Consider the following 23,925-nt stretch of genomic DNA (forward strand, 5'->3'; position numbering starts at 1 on the left):
CTGCACACCTGTTCCAATCATGTTCTTCTCCTTGGGTTGACTCTCCTATCAGCAATCTTTGTGCTCTTATGACTTCTCTGAGGCCATCAAGCCTGCACCTTTCGTCGTCATTGATCGGCAAGGGTCCTGCTGGATAATGCAAAACACTATTCCACCTATCTGGATATAGGGCCTGTCTGCGTGTTTCCTGTACTTCTCTACACACTGAGCTGATAGTCTTTCTATCTCTTCCTTACCATACTTCTGTAGGGCCATATGCATACTAAATAATATGTCTGGCCCAAGATTTACAGAGTATATGTCTACTCTTCCTTTGGTGTATGTAGGGGCATGCACACATCACATGTTCCATTTTTCTCAAGTTCTACCAAATCATATTTGTACATCAGGAGTGCGCAGTGATGTTTCAGGCTCAACCCTTTGCCTAAATCATATGTACTACTTTTCCATTGCATATACATTGTATTGTCTCCACTCGTAATTCTGCAGTTTCATCTGGCATGGGATATTCTTTTGAGTGCACTGACCAATTATGGTACTGTATATAAGTTTTGGATCCTTTTGACTGGATTGGTCCAAGTGAAAGTTTGTCTAATATTATCTGCAATTTGTCATTGCCCTCCATTCCTTTCCTCCTTCCTCTCTTTTGTCTATGGCTATGTGATTTGTCTGCCATTTTGGTCCAGTTAATTTTCATATGTTTCCTGTGTCATCATGTCCTGATAGGGATTTTCTATAGAATCGTGGGTAGTCAGCTCCATTATGTTGTTTATTTGGACTGGAAATTGTCCTGTTATTACTTTGGTTGTTTTGCTAATCATTAGTTTTATTATTGGCAGTACACAGCACATCACTACCACTGCTATCAGTAGGAGTCCGCCTATTATCGTCCCTATGATTTTGAAGATGTGAGTCCATGACAATTTGCTTTTGGGATCGGGTTCTCCAATTAGTTTTCTACATGTTCATTCCTTATGGCCTCCATCTGTTTTAGCAACTTAGTGAGATTACCTGTTTCTCCTGCGAATTGTGGTATCTCTGTGCAACATTCATCCCCAAAATAGGTACAAACCCCTTGTTCCTCAGCCATTAGCCTGTCTATTACGAACCTGTTCTGCAGCTTCATTTGGGAGGTTGCATACAGCTGCTTGTTGATTCCGTGTATTACTTTTATGGTCCAATAAATTCATAAATCGCATCTGGTTGTACCATAAGTAATTTATCCATCTACTATTGCGCACCATATATTGAGCACTAACTATTGGTCCCAGAAACGGTACCCAGCCTGTCCCTCGACCTGATTTAATCCAGGACTCTGCTATTGCCAGATGTTCATCCGGTACTCCAATGGGTTCCTGATTCCACGATATATAAAAACTCGTCCTTAGTCCATGGCCGAGCAATTAGGCTCCTTTTTGTCCGGGTCGTTCCATTCTGGATGCTGTTTTTTGTTGGAGTTAACCCTAGTACAGATATCTGGCCAGTTATCATGACAGGGGCACATATTCCTTTCCAATTTTCAGGCAGTGTAATTTTTATTTGTGGGCTATCGTCACACAGCCAAAATATGTCTGCTAATGGTCGTGTTCCTTCGAACAGTGTTGGGAGGCGGTGCCTCCTAATGACGGTATCATTGCCCCATATTGCAAGATAGTCTGCATCGTGTGTTATAACTTTGCACTTTAGCGCTGCCTTTCTAGAGGTGCTGGTGATCATCTGAGGCTTGATTTGTACGCTAGTGCGCTTTGTGATCTGTTTGTAAGACTTTTAGATATCTAATTTCTGCTCGCACTCCACTTTTTACTGTTCCTCTAGCTAATGGTTTTCCCAGTAAGTCAGTTGGGTTCTCATCTGACTGAGATCTCCATTGGTACTGCGTCCCATTTGGCGCTGTGAAACCAGCGCTGCCTCGCCGGCGAGAACGGCCGTTGGTTGCGTTTATCATTTTAGAAGCGTGGAGTGCTGCTTTCTTAGCTTCTGCCATGTCTTTAACCACTTCTGCTCCTCTGACTATACAAAAAGGATGTGTCAATCCATCTGCTTTTAGGGTCAGTGGTGGCACCCACGATTCAAATCTACCATCTAATTGTTGGGGGCAGACTGTGGCTTGTAGCCCAGTGTTTTTCCATTCCTTTTCTGAACTGGCCATTGCTATCACGCAATACGCAGGTCGTCTCATTTCTGCAAGCCTCTGCTTCTATCCCTGGAATAGGTAATATTGCAGGCAATCTTTTTGGATTGTAGCATGCAACGCAGGATTGTTCACTTACTTGTCTGGGTGAGATAGAACTATCCATTGATAGAACATATTATTCTCCCACCCTATTACTTTATGAGTTTTAGCTTGGCGAACTGTGCGCTTATGGGTTGTTTTGGAACTTTACCAGTTTTCTTGCTTCTGCTTCTGTGATAATTTTGTTATGTTTCATATCAGTGCATAGTAGGGTTGAGCATTTCATTACCACTGTCGTCACACCTTCCGTACGGCATTGTTCATGGATTGGATAGCTGCTAACCTTAATATTGTTTGAATCAGTTATCAGGGCCTGGTCATGTGTGGCAGATTTTACGTACGTGATTTCTATTATTGTGCTAGTGGGTATTCTTTTTTGTCTTACTGCTGATACCCCTATAGCTAATGCACATTCTGTCCATTGTTCCTGCTTTGTTTTTGGCATTGGTTCCAGATTAATCAAGAAGGTATACTAATATCCATCCTATCACTCTAAGTGCCCTTACTGTCGAATTCCTTATCCTTTTCCTCCTAATGCTTATTTCTCTCTCACTCATCTGTGCCCTTTTTATAAATTGTGAGTGAGTCCACATTTGGGGATGCTGTTTCTGATAATTCTGCTCTTTAAAGTTCTGGTCTGTAACTTGGTCCTTGCCCTGGGCTTGACCCTTGCTCTCCCTCTGTTGTGTCCTGCCTTTCTGTCGTGTCATGATCCTGAATCTCTGGGCTGTTGCCTTGACTCAGCCTGGGTGCTAATAATCCACTACTTGCGGGGCTGCTTCAGTCCCTTTTTGTCTCTCAATCAGTCTCTGTGATCGCCTTGCTGCATGTGGGGAGGCGTCGCCTTCCTCGCGCTTTCTTCCTGCGGTGTTGAAGGCTGGCTATCTTCCAGTTGGGCGGCGTCGCCGTCCCTTTCTGGTTCACGTTGTTTTCTTGCTGGCTCTCCGGCTTGACAGCAGTGGTTTAAATGGAACCAAACGCTCTTACCTTCAACTTTGAGCGCGGTTGGGGTAGCTAGGGTAACTTTAAAAGGACCTTGTCGTCGAGGCTGGTCCCACTTTCGTTTGAACACCTTCACGTAGACCCAGTCTCCTGGTATGATTCTTTGTTGTGCGTCTGAGATGTCTGCGTCTCTGTCCCCGGCATTGGTCTCCCTGTCGTCATTTCATGCGGTGTTAGGTGTGTTAGTCTGTTAGCTTGTGTTCGCATCATAAGCGCTAGTGGCAGAGCATCCACCCATTTAACCTTGTATTCGCTGTCCGCCATGATTTTGGCCAGCTTCGCTTTCAATGTTCCATTAGCGCGTTCTACCGCACCTTGTGACTGTGGATGATATACACACCCAAACTTCTGTTTGATTCCCAACATTTTCATTGACACTTTCATCATATCTGCAACAAAAGACGGCCTGTTATCAGAACTTATGCAATCTGGCAAACCAAACCGCGGGAACACTTCTTTACATAAAATTTTTGCAGCTGATCTGCAATCTGGGCCCTTTGTTGGGACTGCTTCGACCCATCTGCTGAACCTGTCAACAACAACCGGAATGTATCTGAATCCTTTCACTCGTTCTGTCATGTCTATGTGGTCCATCATCAGATGGCGAAATGGTCCACTAGGCGGTGGGATATGTGCAATTGGTGCTGAAAATGCTTTCCTCACATTATGGTGTGCACAAACATCGCATTCTGCTAAAGTTTTATCTACTGTACTTGCCAAAAATGGTGCCCACCAAACAGTTTGAAGCCTCCTGATCACCTCCCCCCTTGCGCAATGGTCAGAGCCATGCGCATCACGAATGGCGATTTTTAGCAGACCTGTGGGCAGCACAAAGTGTCCATGTGCGCTACGCCATAAACCTTTCTGGGGGCCTTCTTGAGTGGCTTTAATAGCGCCACGTTTCAACCACATTGTTCATATATGCCAGCCACGTTCTGGGCTGCTATTAAGGATGATAAAGTAGTGAGTGGTTCACAGTCCCCGGCTACCAACAATGGTCCGACATATGTGCTAGTTGCGGCTTGTTTAGCTGCCTCATCGGCCAGGTTATTGCCTTTAGCTATTAGGGAACTGCTCTTTTGGTGTGCCGCACACTTGATAATAGCTAATGCGATTGGTAAATGAATGGCTTTGAGCCTTCCCCATGCGTTACTGGTGTGCCATCCGCTCTGAGGAAACCTCTCTGTTTCCAGATATTTCTGTGTACGTGGCACACTGCGTATGCGTACTGTGAGTCCGTGTATACATTTAACCACTTGCCTCTTGCCAGTTTGCATGCTGCAGTTAAAGCATTAATTTCTGCAAGCTGTGCTGAGCATGGCTGGGCAAGCTTGATCATTTGGACTGTAGTAAAAGTATCATCTGGCAGCAACTGTACGATTGCGTAACCTGCATGGTTGCCTGTTGCGTCTCTGAAGCAGGACCCGTCTGTGAACAGAGTAAGATCAGCTGTTATTGGTTGATTATGCATATCTTCACGCGGTTTCAGAAACACATTTGTGGCCTGAAGGCAGTCATGTGGGGTTCCATCAATTGGTATCGCCATCCGTGTTGCAGGATTAACTGTATTGCAACTCTGGATGTTCAGTTCTGGTGCTGAGAGCACAACTCCATAACCTGTTTTTCTAGCTTGTGTTAGTACAAACCTAGGGCTGGTGAGGAGGGCATGTATCTGGTGGGACGTGTATAAGATAGTTGGATGTCCTATGGTCACTGTTGAGACTTTCTTAAAAGCAAAAACCACTGCTGCAAGTCCCTGGTAGCAGGGAGGCAGACCAGCCTCAATATTGTCCAACTTGGTGCTATAGTATGCTAATGGTTGCTTACCAGTTGGAGTGTTTTGCATCAAAACTCCACTTTCTGCAACATATAAGTGAAAGGGTTTAGTATAGTTTTCCAGGTTTCCCAATGCTGGAGCTGACTGCATGTCTGATTTCAGAGCTTGAAAGGCACCTTCGGCCTCTTCTGTCCACTGTAACTTAATGGAGGATTTAGTTTGAGGTACAAACCCCTTAGCACGAATTAGGCCTTGCAACGGGGCAGCTTTTATAGCATAATCACAAATCCATGGCCGGCTATATCCCGCCATCCCCAGGAAAGTCAACATTTATCCAACAGTTTGTGGTTTAGGAGCCTCGATTATGGCCTCGATTTGAGAAGGAGCAATGCTCCTTTTGTTTCCCTTAAGTTGTCTGCCTAAGTATTCAACCTTGGTTTGGCAGAACAGTAATTTGGTTTTACTAACTTTGTGTCCCCCCTTCGCTAAGGCCTTCAATACTGCTGTTGAGTCCTTTTCACATTGTTCTTTGGTGGGACTACAGATTAGGAGATCATCCACGTACTGGATTACAGTACTCGCCATGTCTAAGTGTTGTAAATCATCGGCTAGCACTTTGTTAAAAATGGTGAGGTTGTCTACATAGCCTTGTGCCAGCCGTGTGTACGTGTATTGCTGACCCTGGTAAGTAAATGCAAATAGATACTGAGAGTCTGTTTGCAATGGCACGCTGAAAAATGCAGAACATAAATCAATCACTGTGTACCATTGAGTTGAGGGTGGAATGTTTGACAGTAATGTATGGGGGTCAGGGACAATGGGCGTCTCAGCATCCACAATAGCATTGATAGCTCGCAGGTCATGTACCAGTCGATAATTATCGGAGTGTGGTTTTTTGATTGGAAAGATAGGTGTGTTACAGGGACTTTGTGTCTTGATAAGTACTCCTGCTTTTAGCAGACCTTCGATTGTTGGCCTGATGCCGTCCACAGCTTGTTGTTTTAGAGGATATTGTCTCTGATACGGCAACACTATGCCACTTTTTAGCTTGATCTGGACAGGTTGTGCTGATTTTACCAAACCCACATCTGTTTTATGCTGTGACCATAATTCCTGAGGTATTTGCTTAAGTGAAACCTCCTGTTCTACTGATGTCACCATCTGTGTGGGTGACCTACTGTTCACCAATACTCTTTCTGCTGTCCCTTCATCACATGCCCTCAATGATATTCTAATATACTGTCCATCAACGGTAGTATAAGCACCTACGGTTTGTGTTGGCAGCCAATGATGCTTCTGTAACACTAACTTCATCATGGTTCCAAGTTCATGTGATTCGTGACCATCTGCTATCATGAAGCGTGGTGTGCGGGGTTGAGTGTGGGACTTGAAACCATGGCTGTAGCTCAGTAGGAAGCGTTACTGCGGCTGCTGCTCCTTGCGGTCCTATGAACACGCTTGAGCTGACCATATAGAACGGCTTCCTATTGATAAGTTCTTCCCAACATTCTTTATAGTCCGTATGAGACTGCACTTCATCGTACATCAGGGTGCAGTGTAATGGTAGTTGTGGTTCGTATGCAGCTCCCATTTGATCCATGGCCCAGCTTATCCAGGGTTCCCATTTTTGTATCAACTCCGATGCTGAGGGCCACTGGATCCAGTACACAGCCGGCTGGACTTGGGTGATGGGTTCTTGTATTACTTGTACTGTCATTAGTCTGTGGGTGGGATCATTGGAGAAATCCACTTTCAATCCTTCCTTTGTACATACTATATTAGCCTTTAATGGGCATAAAATGTCTCTTCCCAGCAGGTTAATAGGTGTATTCTCCGAATTCAGCAGTGGTGCTGTTATGGTTCTTCCAGCAATCAACATTGAGCGAGCTGAGTTAGGGGTATTATCTATGTTTTCCCAGAGAATGCTCCTGTATCTACCATAAAGGAGTGTTCTTGATCTCGTATCATCACTTGTATGGTCGGCTCGTCATGTGGTTGTATGGAAACCACTGGTGTCATGTGCTCCCCCTTAGGCTTCTTTGGGCACCCCTATTGCCACTCTCTTGCTGGTCCTGTCCATGGATTTATTGGACAGTCTCTCCGACGATGTCCCTTTTTGTCACATCCCCAGCAGAACTGATCATTACTTTGGTCCATGTTTGGGTAAGTTTGGGACTGTGACCGTCCATATTGGTTCAAGGGATGGCCCCGCCCTCTGTGATATGGACCTCCTCTTTGTGCTATTTGCCTTTATAGCGTTCATCTCCACTGGGTAGGTGCACATGGATTGGTGGTAATGGAATAGGTGATATTGTTTGTTTGGTCGCCGGTGGGACTTGTGTCTGAGGAGGTGGAGAGAGTTCAACTGGGCTCTGGGGTGCCATTGTTGCGGTGACTGGCACTTGAGCTTGCTCCACAGTTATCACTGGTGCCTGGATTTTGCCTTTCTTTTGTTTTGTGCTAAGTTCACTCAGTTGTGGTTGTGCCAGCTTATTAGTCAGATTCTTATTTGCGTCCTCCTCTTTTTGTTTTTCTTTTCTGACACTCTCCACATGGTGAATCAGATGTTCTGAGAACAATGGCCACTCCATCTTCATGAGTCCCACCACATTTTCCAGATGCTTCTGTACTACTTGTGGCATGGCCTTTTTCACCATTACCTTGAACAGGCTCTGTGTGGTGTTGTTGAGATTCCATGCGCTGCTGGTTTCCTCCCTCCACTTTTTCTGGAAAGAGCGCAGAAACTTGGCTGGGCATTCTCCGCCCTTCAGTGTCTCTCCCTCCAGCCTTGAGGGATCCATCTTCTCCGGATATTGTTTTCTTAATTCAGCCCAGATGCGATTACGGAAACTGTTGAACCTCAAGTCATCAGCTCTGTTTCCTTGCACCACTAGGGGCAGTTGAGCTGCGTGGAAAATTTCTTCGGCGGTGTGTTTGCCACCTACATGCATCAAGAGTGCTTTGATGTCTCCTAGAGCCAGTGTCACTCCTACTGTGTTTTCTTCTAGCGCCGTAATCCATTTACTGGCTCCTTCTGTGAGATGTGGAAGCCTGCCTGCCAGTCCAATCATGTCGCAGAGTGACCACGGCACGTACTGAGGCTGACGGTGTCCAGACTTTGTCATTAGTGGATATATGGAGACTCTGTGTTCTTCAGTGATGTGGTTTGATGCTTGTAGTTCATCCTCCTGAAAGTCTGCGTCTGACATTTCTTCTTCATCATGGTTGGGTGGACGTGTTGTCACCTTCTTATTATTTCGGAGTGTCATATAGTTTTCCTGTTCTCGTTCGGGTTTCAGTTGGTTTGCATGGTGCCCTACTAGATTGGACAGAGTAGTTTGGATGCGATCCAGTTGCTGGGATTTCTTCACCTTCTTCACAGACTGTCGGTACCACTGTTCCCGTCAACTTTAGTTTCATTGTTTGAGGACCAGTCTTGATCCTTTCCGCCTCTTCCCTCAGTTTTTCTAGTTCAGCCCCAAGTTGTTTCTCCTCTTGTAATTTCTCCAGCTGCTCGAGTTTCTCTTCAAGCTGTTGCGATCCGCTGCACCATTTCTCCACTCTCTCTTTGGTCCGGAACTGCGTGAGGGACCGTTCGTTTTCCTCTCGGGGTTGATATACTTTTGGGGTGCTATGCTTCTTCTGGCACGCCGCCCCGGTGATGATTTCATTTTCGCTGTCGTCTCCCTCCAAGCTGTCTCCAGGCTTTCTCTCTAGGCATTGATACCGGCTTCTGTCTTTCTCTAATGGGCTTTCCCCTCTATCCAGCTCCTTATACCTGTCTTCTGCTGTTTGGATTTCAGAGTTACAGGTCCTCTGAGCTTCTTGTTCAGCTGTATTTCTGCTTTTTCGGTGTCAGCCGGCTCCACTCCTTGCTGGCATTATCTTCTTCTCTTGGGCTGTTTTCTTCTTTTTCACTGTTAGCTCTCAGTCTTTCTGGCTTTGAGCCCCAATTTACTGTTATTTTTCCCATCACTTCTCCTTCCATACTGCCTTGGACTTCTTTAATCGGAAATTGTCCTGTTGGGGCTTCAGCTGTGCTACACCCTCCGGCTGCATGGGGGGCATATGGGGGTGGAGTTGACCACTGTGGAGCAGTTGTTTTTATCCAGACTATTATTTTACGGACAGTTACACCAGCTTTAAGTATTTTTCTCTGGGTGGGATTGTATTTTAACTCCTCAACACCGTCTTTTGTAGTTTCCTTGATGATGTAGCCAAATTTACCTGTGTCCTACTCTACTCTCCTAGGGATCACACCAATATCCAGCCGCGGATCAACTGCTCCCCTGTGGTTAGGCCCTCTGGGATTCCTAAAATTGGGTTTAGTGAGACAGTTGTTTTAGTTAGTGGATTTTTTGCAAAGCTGTTCGAATATTGTTGACAGTCTGTGAGGGGTCCACAGTCCCCATACCACCTCTGCCCACGCTACTGCAGGGAATTCTTTTCTGTTCGGGTTAGATTAACAACTTTAGTCAAGTACCATAATTTCTGACTGATTTCTTGTTCAGTTTGCCAGTATTCAACTCCCTCTTCACCAAAATATGTTCGTTCAAGCCAAAAATTAGTTCCGACACCTTGAGTTTCTATGTCCCCTTCAGTGGCGCAACAGCCATTAGTTATTATTTCATTTTCATTTTCATTTTTATGCTTGCATCTGTGTCATCACCCACCACTTCATCCTAAGCCACTTATGTTATTATTATTTGTTATTCTATTTTGCCTATGATTAACAATTATTTGTATTACACTTCTCTTATATTGATTATTATTATTATTATTATTATTATTATTATTATTATTATAATTATCATCAATATTGTCAAATTATGATTTGTTATTATTGTTATTATTATTATTATGTTAATTAATTAATTAAGAACTATTAATACTAGTATTATTAGTAGTAATATTATTATTGTTGTTATCAACAATAATTGTTATTATTATCAAAAATAATAATTATACTGTTGTTATTATTATTATTATGTTATTTATTAATTGTTTGTCACAGCACTGATTTGATGCTTGCTCTCTAAACACTCTACTGTGTTCATACTTCAAGCCCACAGTGTGCTTATATTATTATTATTATTATTATTATTATTATTATTATTATTATTACTACATACAGTGCACCATAATGTAGGTTATGATGTTATTGTTAATATACATATGCACTTGTATTTTAAACACACAATGTACTCATGTTCTTATTATACAATGTGCTCTTACTCTCAACATACAGCGCTTTTAATTCTAAACACACAATCTACTTTATTTTACAAACATACAACACATATGCCGGCAGTGTCAGGGTGACTAAAACTTTTAGTTTGCCAATTTTCGTCCTATTCACAGCTGACTGGAAAAAGAAAAAAAGGAAGAAAAAAAAAGGATCTTGAGTTTCTTCTCTCTCTACCACTCAGCTCTGTGAGAGCAGGTTTGTTTTTTGTTTTGGTTTTTTTATCTCGACGTCTTGGCTCACTCACACACACTCCTCACTTCTGGCCAGCCTCCCTTCCTGCATGCAACTTCTCCCTGTTTATCGCCGCTGAAGCGATCTTTGTGCACTCTGGTCACACTCTTGTGACAGTGCTCAAATCTGGCGTTTTATTAAGCCAGCTGCCCGTACAGACCTTGCTATTCGGTTGACCTCTTGTCACCGAAATTGCAAGCGGTAGCCACAGCGCTTATCCTTAAGCCAGCTGCCCGTACAGACCTTGCTATTCGGTTGACCTCTTGTCACCGAAATCGCAAGCGGTAGCCACAGCGCTTATCCTTAAGCCAGCTGCCGGTACAGACCATGCTCCGCGGTTGACCGTTTGTCACTGAAGCCGCAAGCGGTATCCACAGCGCTTATTCTTCTTAAGTCGCGCTTATTCTTCTTAAGTCACACTCTTGTAACACACTAAAGCCCACTGCTTTTTATCTCCTAGTTCACACTTTGACAAACATTATGGAACAAACAACAAATGTGCCTTGTTTGTAATGATATATCACAACTACTATGTGCTCTTGATATCGAATGATACACACCCGCTTCATCTAATTTTATTTTGGAAACACTTCTTCCAACATTCGGGCCGACAGCTTTAACCTTCCATATCACTACACCCCAGTTACACACACACTCCCCACATCAGGGCTCTTTCCTTTTCTTTTTTGTCTTTCACACACCCGCCTCGATCACAATCTTATTTCAGAAACACTTTTCTCCAAAATTCGGGCCAACAGCTTTAACCTTTAATGTCACTACGCTTTGGTTACACACACGCACTCCTCATATCACAGTTTCTCCCTTCTTTCTCTGTCTTTCACACGGCCTGCTCATTACCTTCACACAGCTGCAACATCTGACCTTGTTTAGCTTTGGCCTTATCCTCCAAGTTAGATAGCTTCTGTGCTTTAATTGCCATCCAAATCAATCCTCCCGCAAACACCCCGGTTGCAGCAAGCCAATATGCAACACACACATTTAATATTACTCTATCCCAGTACTCTGTATCATTCATTCTTATTCCGCGCCATTTAGTAATGCCCTCTTACAGACATACAAACATGAACACAGTGACATACAAGACACACAATACATTAAGTGCACCCAGTCTTGACTTTTTCCTTTGGTGATGTATTTTAGTTGTTAATTTTAGTATTCTGATTAGGTTCGAAACTGGTGAGCTTATGGGCTTTACCTTTTGGGCGGAAATCACACCTGCATTCAGTCACCAACTCAAATTGGCAGATATTAAAGGCTCTGCTTACCTTTGACTTTTTGGTGATCTTGGTGCTGGAATGCAGGTTGATCCTTCCACCCTTAAGGCAGACCCTCTTAGTTAGCTCGATTCCAGTCCCTTCGTGGTCGCCAAAATATCATAAAATGACTTCTCTTTTCTCGGTTGGTCCAAAAGATTTCAAAGATCAACAAGTCACCAGGAGTCTTCAAGGCTGAGTGCAATAGCACTTTATTTGCCGGCAAAAAAGAGCGGGATCAGACACAGACAAAATCTGTGAAAAAACCAAACTGACCCGAGGTTCAAAGCCCCGAGCATCCTTTTTTAAACACAGAAAAGGGGGTGTGTCCGTTCGGACAACATGGCCTCAACCAATCACTATTCTGCTTAATTTCTGCTGACACTGCTATTTCTCTGTGGAAAAACACCATATTTCTTATGGAAAATCCCCGTACCTCTTGTGGAAAAACCCTGTATTACCTGCTGCGCTCGTGCCGAACTGCATGTTGACCAGTTGCTCCTCGCCTCGCTTTGGTTTTTTATGAAGGATCTCTCACTGTGTCCTTATCGCTGGCTCTTAGAAACTGTGGCCTTCGGGCCTGCAGGTTTTCTGATAACTCAGTCCCTTTCTTGATGCATCCCATTATATCTGATCACTCTTTGCACAATATTTTTGAACTTAATGACAGTGTTACATATTTGGTTATATGACTTAATTCTTGGATTTGTTGTTATATTTTTCACTTCACATCATCTGACTATAGCAGCTTTAAACAGTAGATGCACTTTTCAGTCAGCTGGTGCCCAGTAGTATGTTTAAGCAACTCTTTCACACTTATTACCCTTTGTTTCTTACTTTTATCATTATAACAGTTATTATCAGTTACCATTAGTCACTATTTTTACTAACTGTGGTTATTTTATACTGATCACTATCTACTTGCTATGATTATTTTATACTACAGTGCCAGTTTCCAACCTCACTCTGCCTCGGAGATCGCTCCTCCCCTCTGTCCTCAAATCCCTTCCTCCTGCTGACAATGGCTGAGGCACCCCCATGGGCCACCTCATAGCTATCTGCTAGCTAAGCTGCATGCCTGGGCGTTCAAATAAACTTCGACATCCTTGGGAACACTTAGCTTGAATTGCTCTAAAACAGGGGTACTCAAATACAAATCTTAAAGGGCCACAAAGATTTTTTTCAATGACTCAAAGGTCCATGTATTGAGGTCGGCCAGGCCACATGCAATAATACTGTAATATTCAAAACAAAATGTCCTTTTCATTCTAAACAACAAAATACGAACAAAAATAAAATGTAATTTCCATTTTAACATAAATCCAAATACATAGTTGAATATTTCCTCTTTTTGTTTGCCTTCAGACATTGTGTCCATCACTTCATCGTGCATTATTTTTTTTCATTGTGACATAGATGTGACAAGAATCCTGCTTGCAGCTTGATATGACGATTTCAGTGCATTTATTTGTGTTGTGCTTATCTCTGAATTTTGATGAAATGTCTCTTCAAAATTCCTATGCTTCGTCTCATAATGCAGTTTCAAACTGGAATTCTTCATCACAGCTTCTCCTGGCATATTGTAACGCCCCTTGTGGACTGTGGCGCAATGACTCTTGGGTATTCTGTCGATGTTGGTGTAATTATGATTCGTGAAAGTGTTTGTGAATAAGATGATATGTAAGATGGTTGTGGGTTAATTCACGTCATTTGTTCTTTGATTAAATGATGTTGAGTTTTAACAAGGATGATACAAATTTTGGCACCGTGAGTGAAAGGGTGTTTGCCGGGAGGAACTCCCCGTCCGTTACGCTACAGGTGATAAAGTATGATGAGACTTGCTAAAACATGTAAACATCGTAAGTGTGTGTCACTGCTGCACTGTCAGATCCGTGAGTTCTGTCCTGGTCGGAGGGAGAATGAATAGAAGTTTTAAGTTCCTACTTCTATAAGTTGCCGATTCTCACTGTCCACTTTATCATAGCAGTTGACTTGGAACACACCATTTCAATCTCTTGCCACCGGCAAAATGTGAATACGCGAACTGCTCCGAAAACGAAAGTGAAAGTTAAAAGTTGCGATCGCAGCGGTGAGTGACCCAGTTGTCTTTGTATCGTTGGCATGGAGACAAGTCCCGGTGTACACGTGCTGACCAAAACAAAACACATGGTGAAGGAATAACAGTACGGGGGCCACAAACAGGAGGCCGGCGGGCCGCCTATTGAGGACCGCTGCTCTAAAAGGACCAGATCCCTAAGCTTCAGGTAGTCAAAAGCCTGACATGCCTTGATCCAGCAGTCAAAAATCTCTTCCTGTCGCCGCCATAAATCCAGATAAGAATCTTCCTGCTGTCTTCTGAGCTGTCTGAACTGCCTTCTATAAGCCTCAATAGGCCTCCAAAACAGCTTTCCTGAGTGCATCATATTCCAGCCCCACTCTAACGTCCAGAGCGGCCACAGCTCTTTGGGCCTTCCCTGTCAGAACACTGTACTAACAACGGCCACTTCTCCTCAGGCCACTCACACTCCATAGCCATCTTCTCAAACATTTAAAAAAAAACATCAACAGCACTTTCCTCAAACACAGGCATGAATGCACGAGCTCTATTTAAATCAAATCCCAGCTCAGGTTTCCGACCTCCAGCAGAGGTTTTCTCCACTTCTAACCTGGCCATCTTACCTATGCTGTCACTTCACCCCAGTTCACTGTCCTGAACTCAGCAAGGCATAACCGCCACGGTTAGAGCTATCGCTAACGGTACTGACCCTGTTAATGAAAAGGTCCAGACTCGCTCGGCTAATCCAAGCCTAAGTGTATACCCCTCTGTTTCTCCCCTGTCTAACCTGGCTGTATACACTTTTTGATGAGCCGCTCAAAACGACTCGGTCGCCTTTACTTGTTCAAAAACAGAGCCAAAACTAAGCTAAACAAAACAACACTGACCTACCACTAATGCTACTGTTTAATGCTACTACCATCCACAATATAACTAACTCTCAATGGGTTTGGATCCCAGACAAGCCCCCATAAATATGTTGCGGGATATTGGGATGATACAGGTGCGCATATTTCTGTAAATGAAAACTGGAGCTCGGTGGGAGTCGGCTGCCATACTGCACAATATTCGACTTACCGGCTGCTTCCGCCAATGCTCACCACCTGTAGCTTGGTCCGAGAGGCCTTCCAGGGATGTCGGCGTCCCGCTTCAGAGGCGTCGGGCCGGCCACCTGCTCCAGCGTCCTGGTTGCGTCGACCTCTGTCCATCGACTCCCGGTCGCGGTTTAGTCAGTTTATTTGTTTGTTTAGACGAGACAGTCAAAGACTTAAGCGGCAGCGTAACCAGGCAACCAATCAAACATTACACAGTATGGCAGCCCCTCAAATCTCAGAAAGTGACCACAACTATATATATATATATATTTGTTTATACTAGTGCAGTGCCCGTAACAAAAGTGTATTCCTATAAAAAAGTGGGAGGTTAAGTAGCTTTTTCATGGATGGCCAAATGAGGCTGTGTTTGAAGGTGGGATGTCAGGGATATTTAGGTTTGTTCTGAAATCCGATATTCCAGGGTATAATTGTCTGTTTTTGATTATTTTTGATTTTGCCATTATATTTCACCTTAAAAACTATTTACTTGGTGTCATTATTTTCAGCACAACCTTACATGTGTGACTGTACAGTTATTTTTTTTATTTTGACAAACTGTATTAACACAATGGACCTAAAATCACAAAAAAAACAAAACATAAAATCCGAGTAGAAAAAGTTTGATTTTTTTACTGTGAAAACCACAAATAAACATATTTACAACAAACCATTTTTTTTTTTACTTATAATGCAAATATAAATTGTTTGCTAAATTTGTGCATACATTAAAAACATTTACAAAGTTATATGTAACTATTTACATTTAAATGCAGGCAATACTCAGGTCTGCCTGTGCTCCTTGAGAGCTGCACTGCCTGCTTCACATTCAGCATCTTCTCATTGTTCTGACTCATTAAACGAAAAACCAACACCACTACACAATCCAAACACGCTAAATGTAACAAATCTCTCAACTCTCAATATCGCTGTCTGACTGTCGTTGCCTGTCAATCATCCGCCTAGGTCCCTCCCACAACTTCCTGTTCCTCAACAACCAAACTTGCTGCTTGGACACTTTCGTGACAAAAGCCCGTTTTTACCGTTTCTTTCTGCACCAGACATAAAGCAAACGTGACGGCAATGTTCGCGAAAAAGCGTGGCGGACATTATTTACCCTAGGTCCGGTTTTGGACGTGCCGATGCGTCCGGTCCTTCGCCTCGGGAGGTGGGCCGTGTAGCTAGCCGCTAGCAGCTAGCTGCTAGCTAGCGGCTAGCTACACACGAACATCCACAGATTCCGATTCCACTTTGTTGTCCGCGCGTCTCCAGATCTCCTCAGACCCGAACAGTCCGGACTCGTTTAATCTCATTAATTCACAACAGTCAGTTTAGATGCACAGAACAGAAGAGAACGGGACCGAACCGCCAGCAAAATCCCGGTCCAGCTCGCTCCGCTGCAGGTATAAATCCGCTTGTTTCTTCAGGTATGTCGTGGGCTTGAGCTCTGCAGTGATTGGCTCTGGTGCGCACGAGGCCACGGTGTGCAGTGATTGGCTCTGGTGCACACGTGACTGTGGTGGCTCCGGTGGACAATGCTCGGCGGAATTTGTAAAGCATTTATGAAATAATTTATTCTCGGTATCATTGCAGTCCAAGCAAATGCTTAGATGCACACCACTGAACCATGCAGCAGCCATGTTGAAAGTCTCAGGTCAGTGTGATCCTGATCCGCAGAGATATTTGACTAACAGACACACACACACACACACACACACACACACACACAGACAGAGATTCCGTGCATTTATAGAAAGTTATATATATATATATATATATATATATATATATATATATATATATATATATATATATATATATATATATATATATATATATATATACACACGCTCGACACTGTCACGCGCGGAGTATAGCGGCGCTGACCGAGCGGTATAGCGGCGCAGCGCCACTGTTCCACCGTCTGGGGAGAACCCTGTATATATATATATATACACATATATACACATATATATATACACATATATACACATATATATATATATAAACAAATAAAATGTGTGTGTGTGTATCTACACATGTAGGCTTTTATAATTTTTGTTGTTTTGTTTTTGTTTTTTAAAATCAAATGTACTCCTTTGTTGTCACTCTCTTTTGGGGTGGAGTCTCTGTGTTCACTGTGATGCAAACACGGACGCTTCATATTTAGAACATGAGGTATTTACTGACTGATTCTATGTCGTTGTGAGAATCCCCTGAGCTTGAGTTGACCACAGACTTTATTTCAGGCATTTAACTGAAAACCAATTTAAAAAAATTACTGACTTTGAGACAAGGGTTTTAGAACTCATTCCTGGTAAATAAATTGGCAACTTGGTGTATATTGTGTAAAAGTATACAGAGGTTATGATAAAAAATTCAACGTTCAGGTAATACAGCATGCAAGCCTTCTTTGATTAGAGATAACACCAGCACTGTCTAAAATGAAATAAGAGAGTGTCAGAGTGTCATTTAAAGGGCTCCGCCTTCTTTCCTCTGCTGTCTGATTGTGTTTGTTTGGAACACTCAAACACATTGACAGAGACTTTGTGCTGATGTTTTCAAGTGCACCTCATAAACTGAGAAATCTATACTTGAATGGCTTGTGGTTGTTTAACTTTTGTCTTATTTTCCTTTGTTGAAATACATAGGCCTAGATCTGTTATAACTCTCTTGCTCTTTCACAACAGAATTTTTGGAAATTATAACAACTAGTGCAGTGCCCGTAAGAGAAATGTATTCCTATAGAAAAGTGGGAGGTTAAGCAGCTTTTTCATGGATGGCCAAATGAGGCTGTGTTTGAAGGTGGGACGTCAGGGATATTTAGGTTTGTTGTGAAATCCAATATTCCAGGGTATAATTGGCCGTTTTTGACTATTAAAAACTATTTACTTGGTGTCATTATTTTTTTAGCACAACCTCACATGTGACTGTAGAGTTATTTTTTTATTTTGTGATACTGTATTAACACAATGGACCTAAAATCACAAAAAAACATAAAATTTGAGTAGAAAAAGTTATATTTTTTTACTGTGAAAACCACAAATATGTTTACAAACCATTTTGTATTACTTATAATATAAACAACAATTTATATTTGCATTATATGTGCATACATTTTAAAGATGTACAAAGTTACATGTAACTATTTACATTCAAATGCAGGCAATGCTCATTCAGCAGTCTCCTAATTGTTTTGACTCATTAAACAAAAAAACAACTCCACTACACACTAAACACTACATAACACACTAACTATACACTCCAAACACGCTAAATGTCACAAATCTCTCAACTCTCAGTATCGCTGTCTGCACACCGACCGTCGTTGCCTGTCAATTATCTGCTTACGTCCCTCCTACAACTTCCTGTTCCTCAACAACCAAACTTGCTGCTTGGACACTTTCGTGACAAAAGCCCGTTTTTACCGTTTCTTCCTGCACCAGACACAAAGCAAACGTGACGGCAATGTTCGCGAAAAAGCGTGGCGGACATTATTTACCCTAAGTCCGGTTTTGGACGTGCCGGTGAGTCCGGTCCATCGCCTCGATTGGCAGGTGGGCTGTGTAGCTAGCGGATAGCAGCTAGCGGCTAGCAGCTAGCTACACACGAACATCCACAGATCTGATTCCAATTTGTTGTCCGCGCGTCTCCGGATCTCCTCAGACCCAAACAGACTCAATCCGGACTCTTTTAGTCTCATTAATCCACAACAGTCAGTTTAGATGCACAGAACAGAACGGGACCGAACCGCCGGCAAAATCCCGGACAGCTTGCGCAGCTGCAGGTATAAGTCTGCTTGTTTCTTAAGATGGGGGGTCGCGGTGGGCTCTGCAGTGATTGGCTCTGGTGCGCGCGTGGCTACGGTGTGCAGTGATTGGCTCTGGTGTGCGCGTGGCTACGGTGTGCAGTGATTGGCTCTGGTGCGCAGGTGACTGTGGTGGCTCCGGTGGACAATGCTCATGGAATTTGTAAAGCATTTATGAAGTAATTTATTAACGGTATCATTGCAATCCAAACAAATGCGAAATAGCACACCCTTGAACCACGCAGCAGCCATGTTGAAACTCTCAGGTCAGTCTGATCCTGATCCGCAGAGATATTTGAGGAACACACACATACACACACACACACACACACACACACACACACACACACAGACAGACAGACAGACAGAGGTTACTCGCTTTTTATGAAATAATTTATTAACGGTATCATTGCAATCCAAACAAATGCAAAATAGCACACCCTCGAACCACGCAGCAGCCATGTTGAAACTCTCAGGTCAGTCTGATCCTGATCCGCAGAGATATTTGAGGAACACACACATACACACACACACACAGACAGACAGACAGACAGCGGTTACTCGCTTTTATAGAGAGATATCCAGTTAATTTCTACCTATCACGAGTTTTTAGATTTCTCTAGAAACCAAAAATCTTATTAAATACATTTACATATTCTTGGACAAAAGGTCCCGAAGTAGCCGTCCTACGATCATTTTCTAGTTGTTTTACTGAAGCATTTTTTAATAATTTATTACTTAAGTCATAACCAATATGCATTCTGGCTGGTCAAAAGTATTCTTGATTTTGTTTCCAGTCCCCTTGGACTGTGCCCCCAACATGATGAATTCCAATTTAACCCCTGGCTGTAATCGTTATTCATGTTCATAACGGCCATCAAGTGATCCATTACTACTTCCAATTGAAAAGATAAAAGTTGGTTCTCTTTCTGTGCAAACATATATTCCAATCACCAACAGTCTGAATCAGTCAAATGGAAGATACTTCAAAATCTTCCTAATGAATTCTCCTCCAGTCTGTGGTTACTTAGTGCAGTGGTTCCCAACCTGGGGTCCGGGCCCCCCCTAGGGGGGCGCCAGAGATCGCAGGGGGGGCGCACAACTTTGTCTGCTCTGAGGTTGTGAGGTTACCAAAATTATATTTGTGCACATTAAATGTATAAAATCCCAATACCACACCCAACTGGATAATCAAAAGTCTTTATAATCCAAATTGAATGTATCTTTGGTCCACATTTAAATTCATTAAGCTATTTATCACCAACACCCCTATAAGGTAGGCAGGTAGGTAGGTAAACTGTGTGTGTGTTTGTGTGTGATACACCTGATGACACAAAAAAGGAATAAATGTATCTGTATACATTGTAAAACAAGGAGAATAACTGTTGTTTATTTTTGCAAATAAAAGTTTGTAATTAATCACTTTATTCTTTCAGTGTATGCGGGTTGGGGTCGGGGGGGCCTGGGTTGTCTTTGACACAGGCAAGGGGGGCTTCAAGGAAAAAAGGTTGGGAACCACTGACTTAGTGCCACATTAAACATCAAGCCTGCTGCCAGTTATGATGGAAAACTACTTTGTAAAGACGTAAGAGCCAGAGACTATAGCTGTTATGCTGCCATTTTTCCAAGCACCAGACTATATGTGCCACTGTTATTCTCAGGTCCCTCTGGAGAGGCTATCCAGATCCATCATCAAACCAGACAGAACATGGCTGAACTCCAGGGCAGCCAGCAGAGAGATCCGGCCCACACCTCAGCTGAGCTGCTGGAGTTGGCCTATCACGAGGCCACTGGAAGGTTAGAAAGGCCAACCATAAGGAACATAAATTGTCTTGGTAAAGGATTTTTCCCTGAAGCACGCACAGTAATTCGAATGCTTTTTGTTTGTCTTTTTGTTAAGGCGAACAACTTCAAGACAAGCAGGAGAGAACAGCCTTTACATTGGTGGAGGGATGGAGGAGTTGACGGGAAGTCCAGGGAGCAACAACAGTGGTGATATGCCAGTTTAAAAAAACGTGTCCTCCTGAAATACACGTGTCCTCCTGAAATACACTTAGTATTAGAGAAGCACAGAGAAATATTGAGAGATGGACTAATGCGCTGTTGGTTTGGGTCTTAAATTTGAAATAATAATTTAGGAAATAAAATGATGATGGAGCCACTTTTCATTTTGAATTTATTTTACAACCCGACAAAAGGGAAAAAAATGAATGTGATCATTTTTTAATCCTTTCTGAAATAAACTCAATAGAAAACAGAACAAAGACAGCTCCTAAAACACGTGGCTGGAGCATTCCACATTAAACCAGTTCATTGGTAACAGGTGAGAGTGTCATGTTGGGTATGAAAGGCGCATCCTCGAACGGCTCAGTTGATCAACACTTTGTAGAACACATGATTGTATAGAAGAGATGACTATCTGTCCTCAGGAACATTAAAACAAACTGTTGTCAGTTAACACTGTTGGAATGTGAAAACTGACCTTCGCTGGTCATTTTCCAGACATGTTCACTGCAGTGATTATTGGATTTAATGAATCATTTAGTTAATGTAAATAAATTGTTAGTTTTTTTGGACTATTGATTAATCGTTTTAGTAATATTTGAAGCAACAATGCTGAAATGTGCAGGTTCAAGCCTTTCAAATGTGAAGATTTGCTGCCTGTCTTTGTCATGTGTGACAGTACTGTTGGTTTGATAGGAAGTTTCCTTTTCTTGGAAACTGGGATGGGCTTTTTTTCTCTCTCCTTTTTGACATTGTGAAGACTCATTGATTGATTGTGTAAATTTAAAATGTGTTTTTCATGTGATGTCTGTACAGGAACTGTAACCAACCGCAGCTCCTCGTTTGAAGACTTTTCTCTCAGTGGTGCTGACCCAAGTGAGTCCATCTTACCCTCACAAACGCATAAACATGTCAGCTGTCACAAAGCATTGTAATTTTGTCTTACGTCAAGATCGGGTTCATATTGTTAATCACCCAACTGATTATGGCAATAAACCGTCGGAGGTATCTTTTAAGCTGTGAGGGTTTATTGAGCTTTGGCAGACAGGTTTCTCCACTGGGAGTCTGTCTCCAGGGGTTGCAGCTATAAAGAACTCGTACAGGTCATGTGGTTTGGGGTTACCCTCTCCTCCTCCCTCTCTACCCTCACTTTTGCTGTCCGACTCTTTCTTACCTCTCTCTCTGGGCCTCCTGTTGATCTTAATTCTCATGATAGAATATTAACATGTCTTAATATCCTCTAATTAATTGGTACTCCCATAATTTCTCAACACTATGACCTGTTTGCATTCAGCAAGCCTTGTGTGAACATCTCATTCCTGCATGGCGGTGTGCGTGGTATTTTTTCTTGTGATTGACTGTAACTTGTTTTTTCTCTCAAACAAATCTGTCGTGTGCACAATATTTTTGTTTTGCTCACCATCTGTATGTTTGCATGATACAATTTCTCTGCTTAAATTCACTCAGTCACTGTACAGTTGACACCTTTTGCTGAGCTATGGACACATTTTTCATGAGATCTGAGTGATGCCGGTCACAGACTGATTGTCACAGGGCTACAATCTGCATGTTTGATCACTGCTCCACAACCACAGGCCCCCTAGGAATCACCAGCAGGGGCTTTGAGGCCAGTAAAAGTAACACTTTCCTTTTTTTTTTCTTCCCCTCTCTTCTACTTTCTTTTTTTATTTTGTGTTTGTTTCTTCATTTTCACATTGTCATACTCTCCCTCTCTCCCCTCACCCACCCCACTGTACTTCCCCTACCTTTCTATATTCACCCCCGCCCCCACACACATGTACCACTCCACTCTGGGTACATGCATTTGTCTCTGCTGTGGGGATTTTTTGTTTGTATTTGTGTGTATGGTGTGGGTGCTCCTGAAGCCCTGCTGCTGTCTGCGCCCCCGACAGTGCCCAGCTTTTGCTGCACAGTGGGGGTGGACTGGAAGTCTCTGACCACACCAGCTTGTCTGCCCCTCACCACCGACTACTTTCCTGACCGCCAGACCCTGCAGAACGACTACACTGAAGGCTGCTATGACCTGCTGCCCCACAGTGACTTGGAGAGGTAGAAAGATGTCTGTCATTAGAGTGAAACCAATAACTTTGTGCCTGCAACTGGCAGCTGTTCATTGATTCACAGGCCCAAGTGAGTAAATTCTACTGGGGAAAGAAACTGATCAAAATGTTGAGCAGTTGCCCTCAATTATTATGTGATCACACAGCAGTAAACTGGAGGAGCAGCACTGAATGGTGCAGTAAGTGCTTTAAGGAAATATTATGCCCTGGATTTTGCCTCTTAGGCTCCATACAGTCGGCTCTGCTCTGTTTGTTGCAACTCTATGCAGCCTCTATAGAAGACTGTAAACTAAAAAATGCTAGAATTAAGCAGAGAACCGTTAGGGTCAGGGTTAGAGGCTCATTTATACGTTTATATTTATCGACGTCCTCCGCGCCGTGTTACAGGCCTGGAGAGAGACCTGAGTGCAGAGGGTGGGGTTCACTGGCTTGATACTTTTTAAAATCTAGTCTGGGCTTGACAGTTTTTCCAATTGACTGACCTCATCTTAAAAATTTTGAAAACAAATTTTAAATGATAATCCCAAATCAAATTTAAATTTGCACATGAGCATTTCATATCCAGGAATTTATGTTATAAGCCCTACCCTTGATTAGCCCAATTATGAACTGGACACATTTTCGACCAGACCAGACACTGTCCAGCCATATGCTAGGTGGTGACCTAGTCTGGTTTTAAGTGGGGTTCACACAGTTATAACACAGAAGTTTACAGAGCCTTTCCAATTCTTTCTCTGTTGAGTTTGTTATAGGGCCATTATTATTGAAGCCTCCACCTTTGAAACCAAGCCTACACCCTTTTTTTCAGACCAAGAATCTTTGTTGTTTTGGGGACTGAAGGTCATGACTGTATGGTTGTGACATCACAGCCTTATAGAAGTCATCAGAACCACAAAAGGCTTTATACAACCTTGTTTCACATATGCAGTAGTACTTCCTAAGACCTGTGGAAACACTTAACACGGAACATAAATCAAACCAATTTGAGTGTGAACTCCCATTCCCTCTAGGAGCCAGGAGCACCAGGACCTGAAACATATTAACCAGCAGCACTCATCTTCAGTGACGGGCAGGGATGTGGTCCTCTTCTGCTGGACCCTCTGTCCCACCATTACACAAT

The 23,925-nt window shown here is 42.9% G+C and overlaps 1 protein-coding gene across 23 annotated transcripts in view; it reads left to right on the forward strand.

The window, feature by feature from the left end:
* depdc5 (DEP domain containing 5, GATOR1 subcomplex subunit) overlaps positions 1–23,925 on the forward strand; it is a 67,123-nt gene that overhangs the window by 22,838 nt on the left and 20,360 nt on the right. For 17 of the 23 annotated variants that reach the window (XR_003982112.1, XR_003982114.1, XR_003982116.1 and 14 more), the window contains 4 exons: positions 20,382–20,517; positions 20,621–20,712; positions 21,541–21,600; positions 22,599–22,794. Coding sequence is in view for 18 of the 23 variants with exons in the window: in XM_030402908.1 (XP_030258768.1) it covers positions 20,382–20,517; positions 20,621–20,712; positions 21,541–21,600; positions 22,599–22,794 (484 nt within the window). In the remaining 5 variants the exon portion in view is untranslated. Of the gene's footprint in view, positions 1–20,381; positions 20,518–20,620; positions 20,713–21,540; positions 21,601–22,191; positions 22,531–22,561; positions 22,795–23,925 lie in introns of those variants that run through there. The other 6 variants (XM_030402900.1, XM_030402901.1, XM_030402913.1 and 3 more) reach the window with 5 other exon arrangements.

This window comes from Sparus aurata, chromosome 21 (assembly GCF_900880675.1).
Source record: "Sparus aurata chromosome 21, fSpaAur1.1, whole genome shotgun sequence".
Taxonomy (NCBI): domain Eukaryota; kingdom Metazoa; phylum Chordata; class Actinopteri; order Spariformes; family Sparidae; genus Sparus; species Sparus aurata.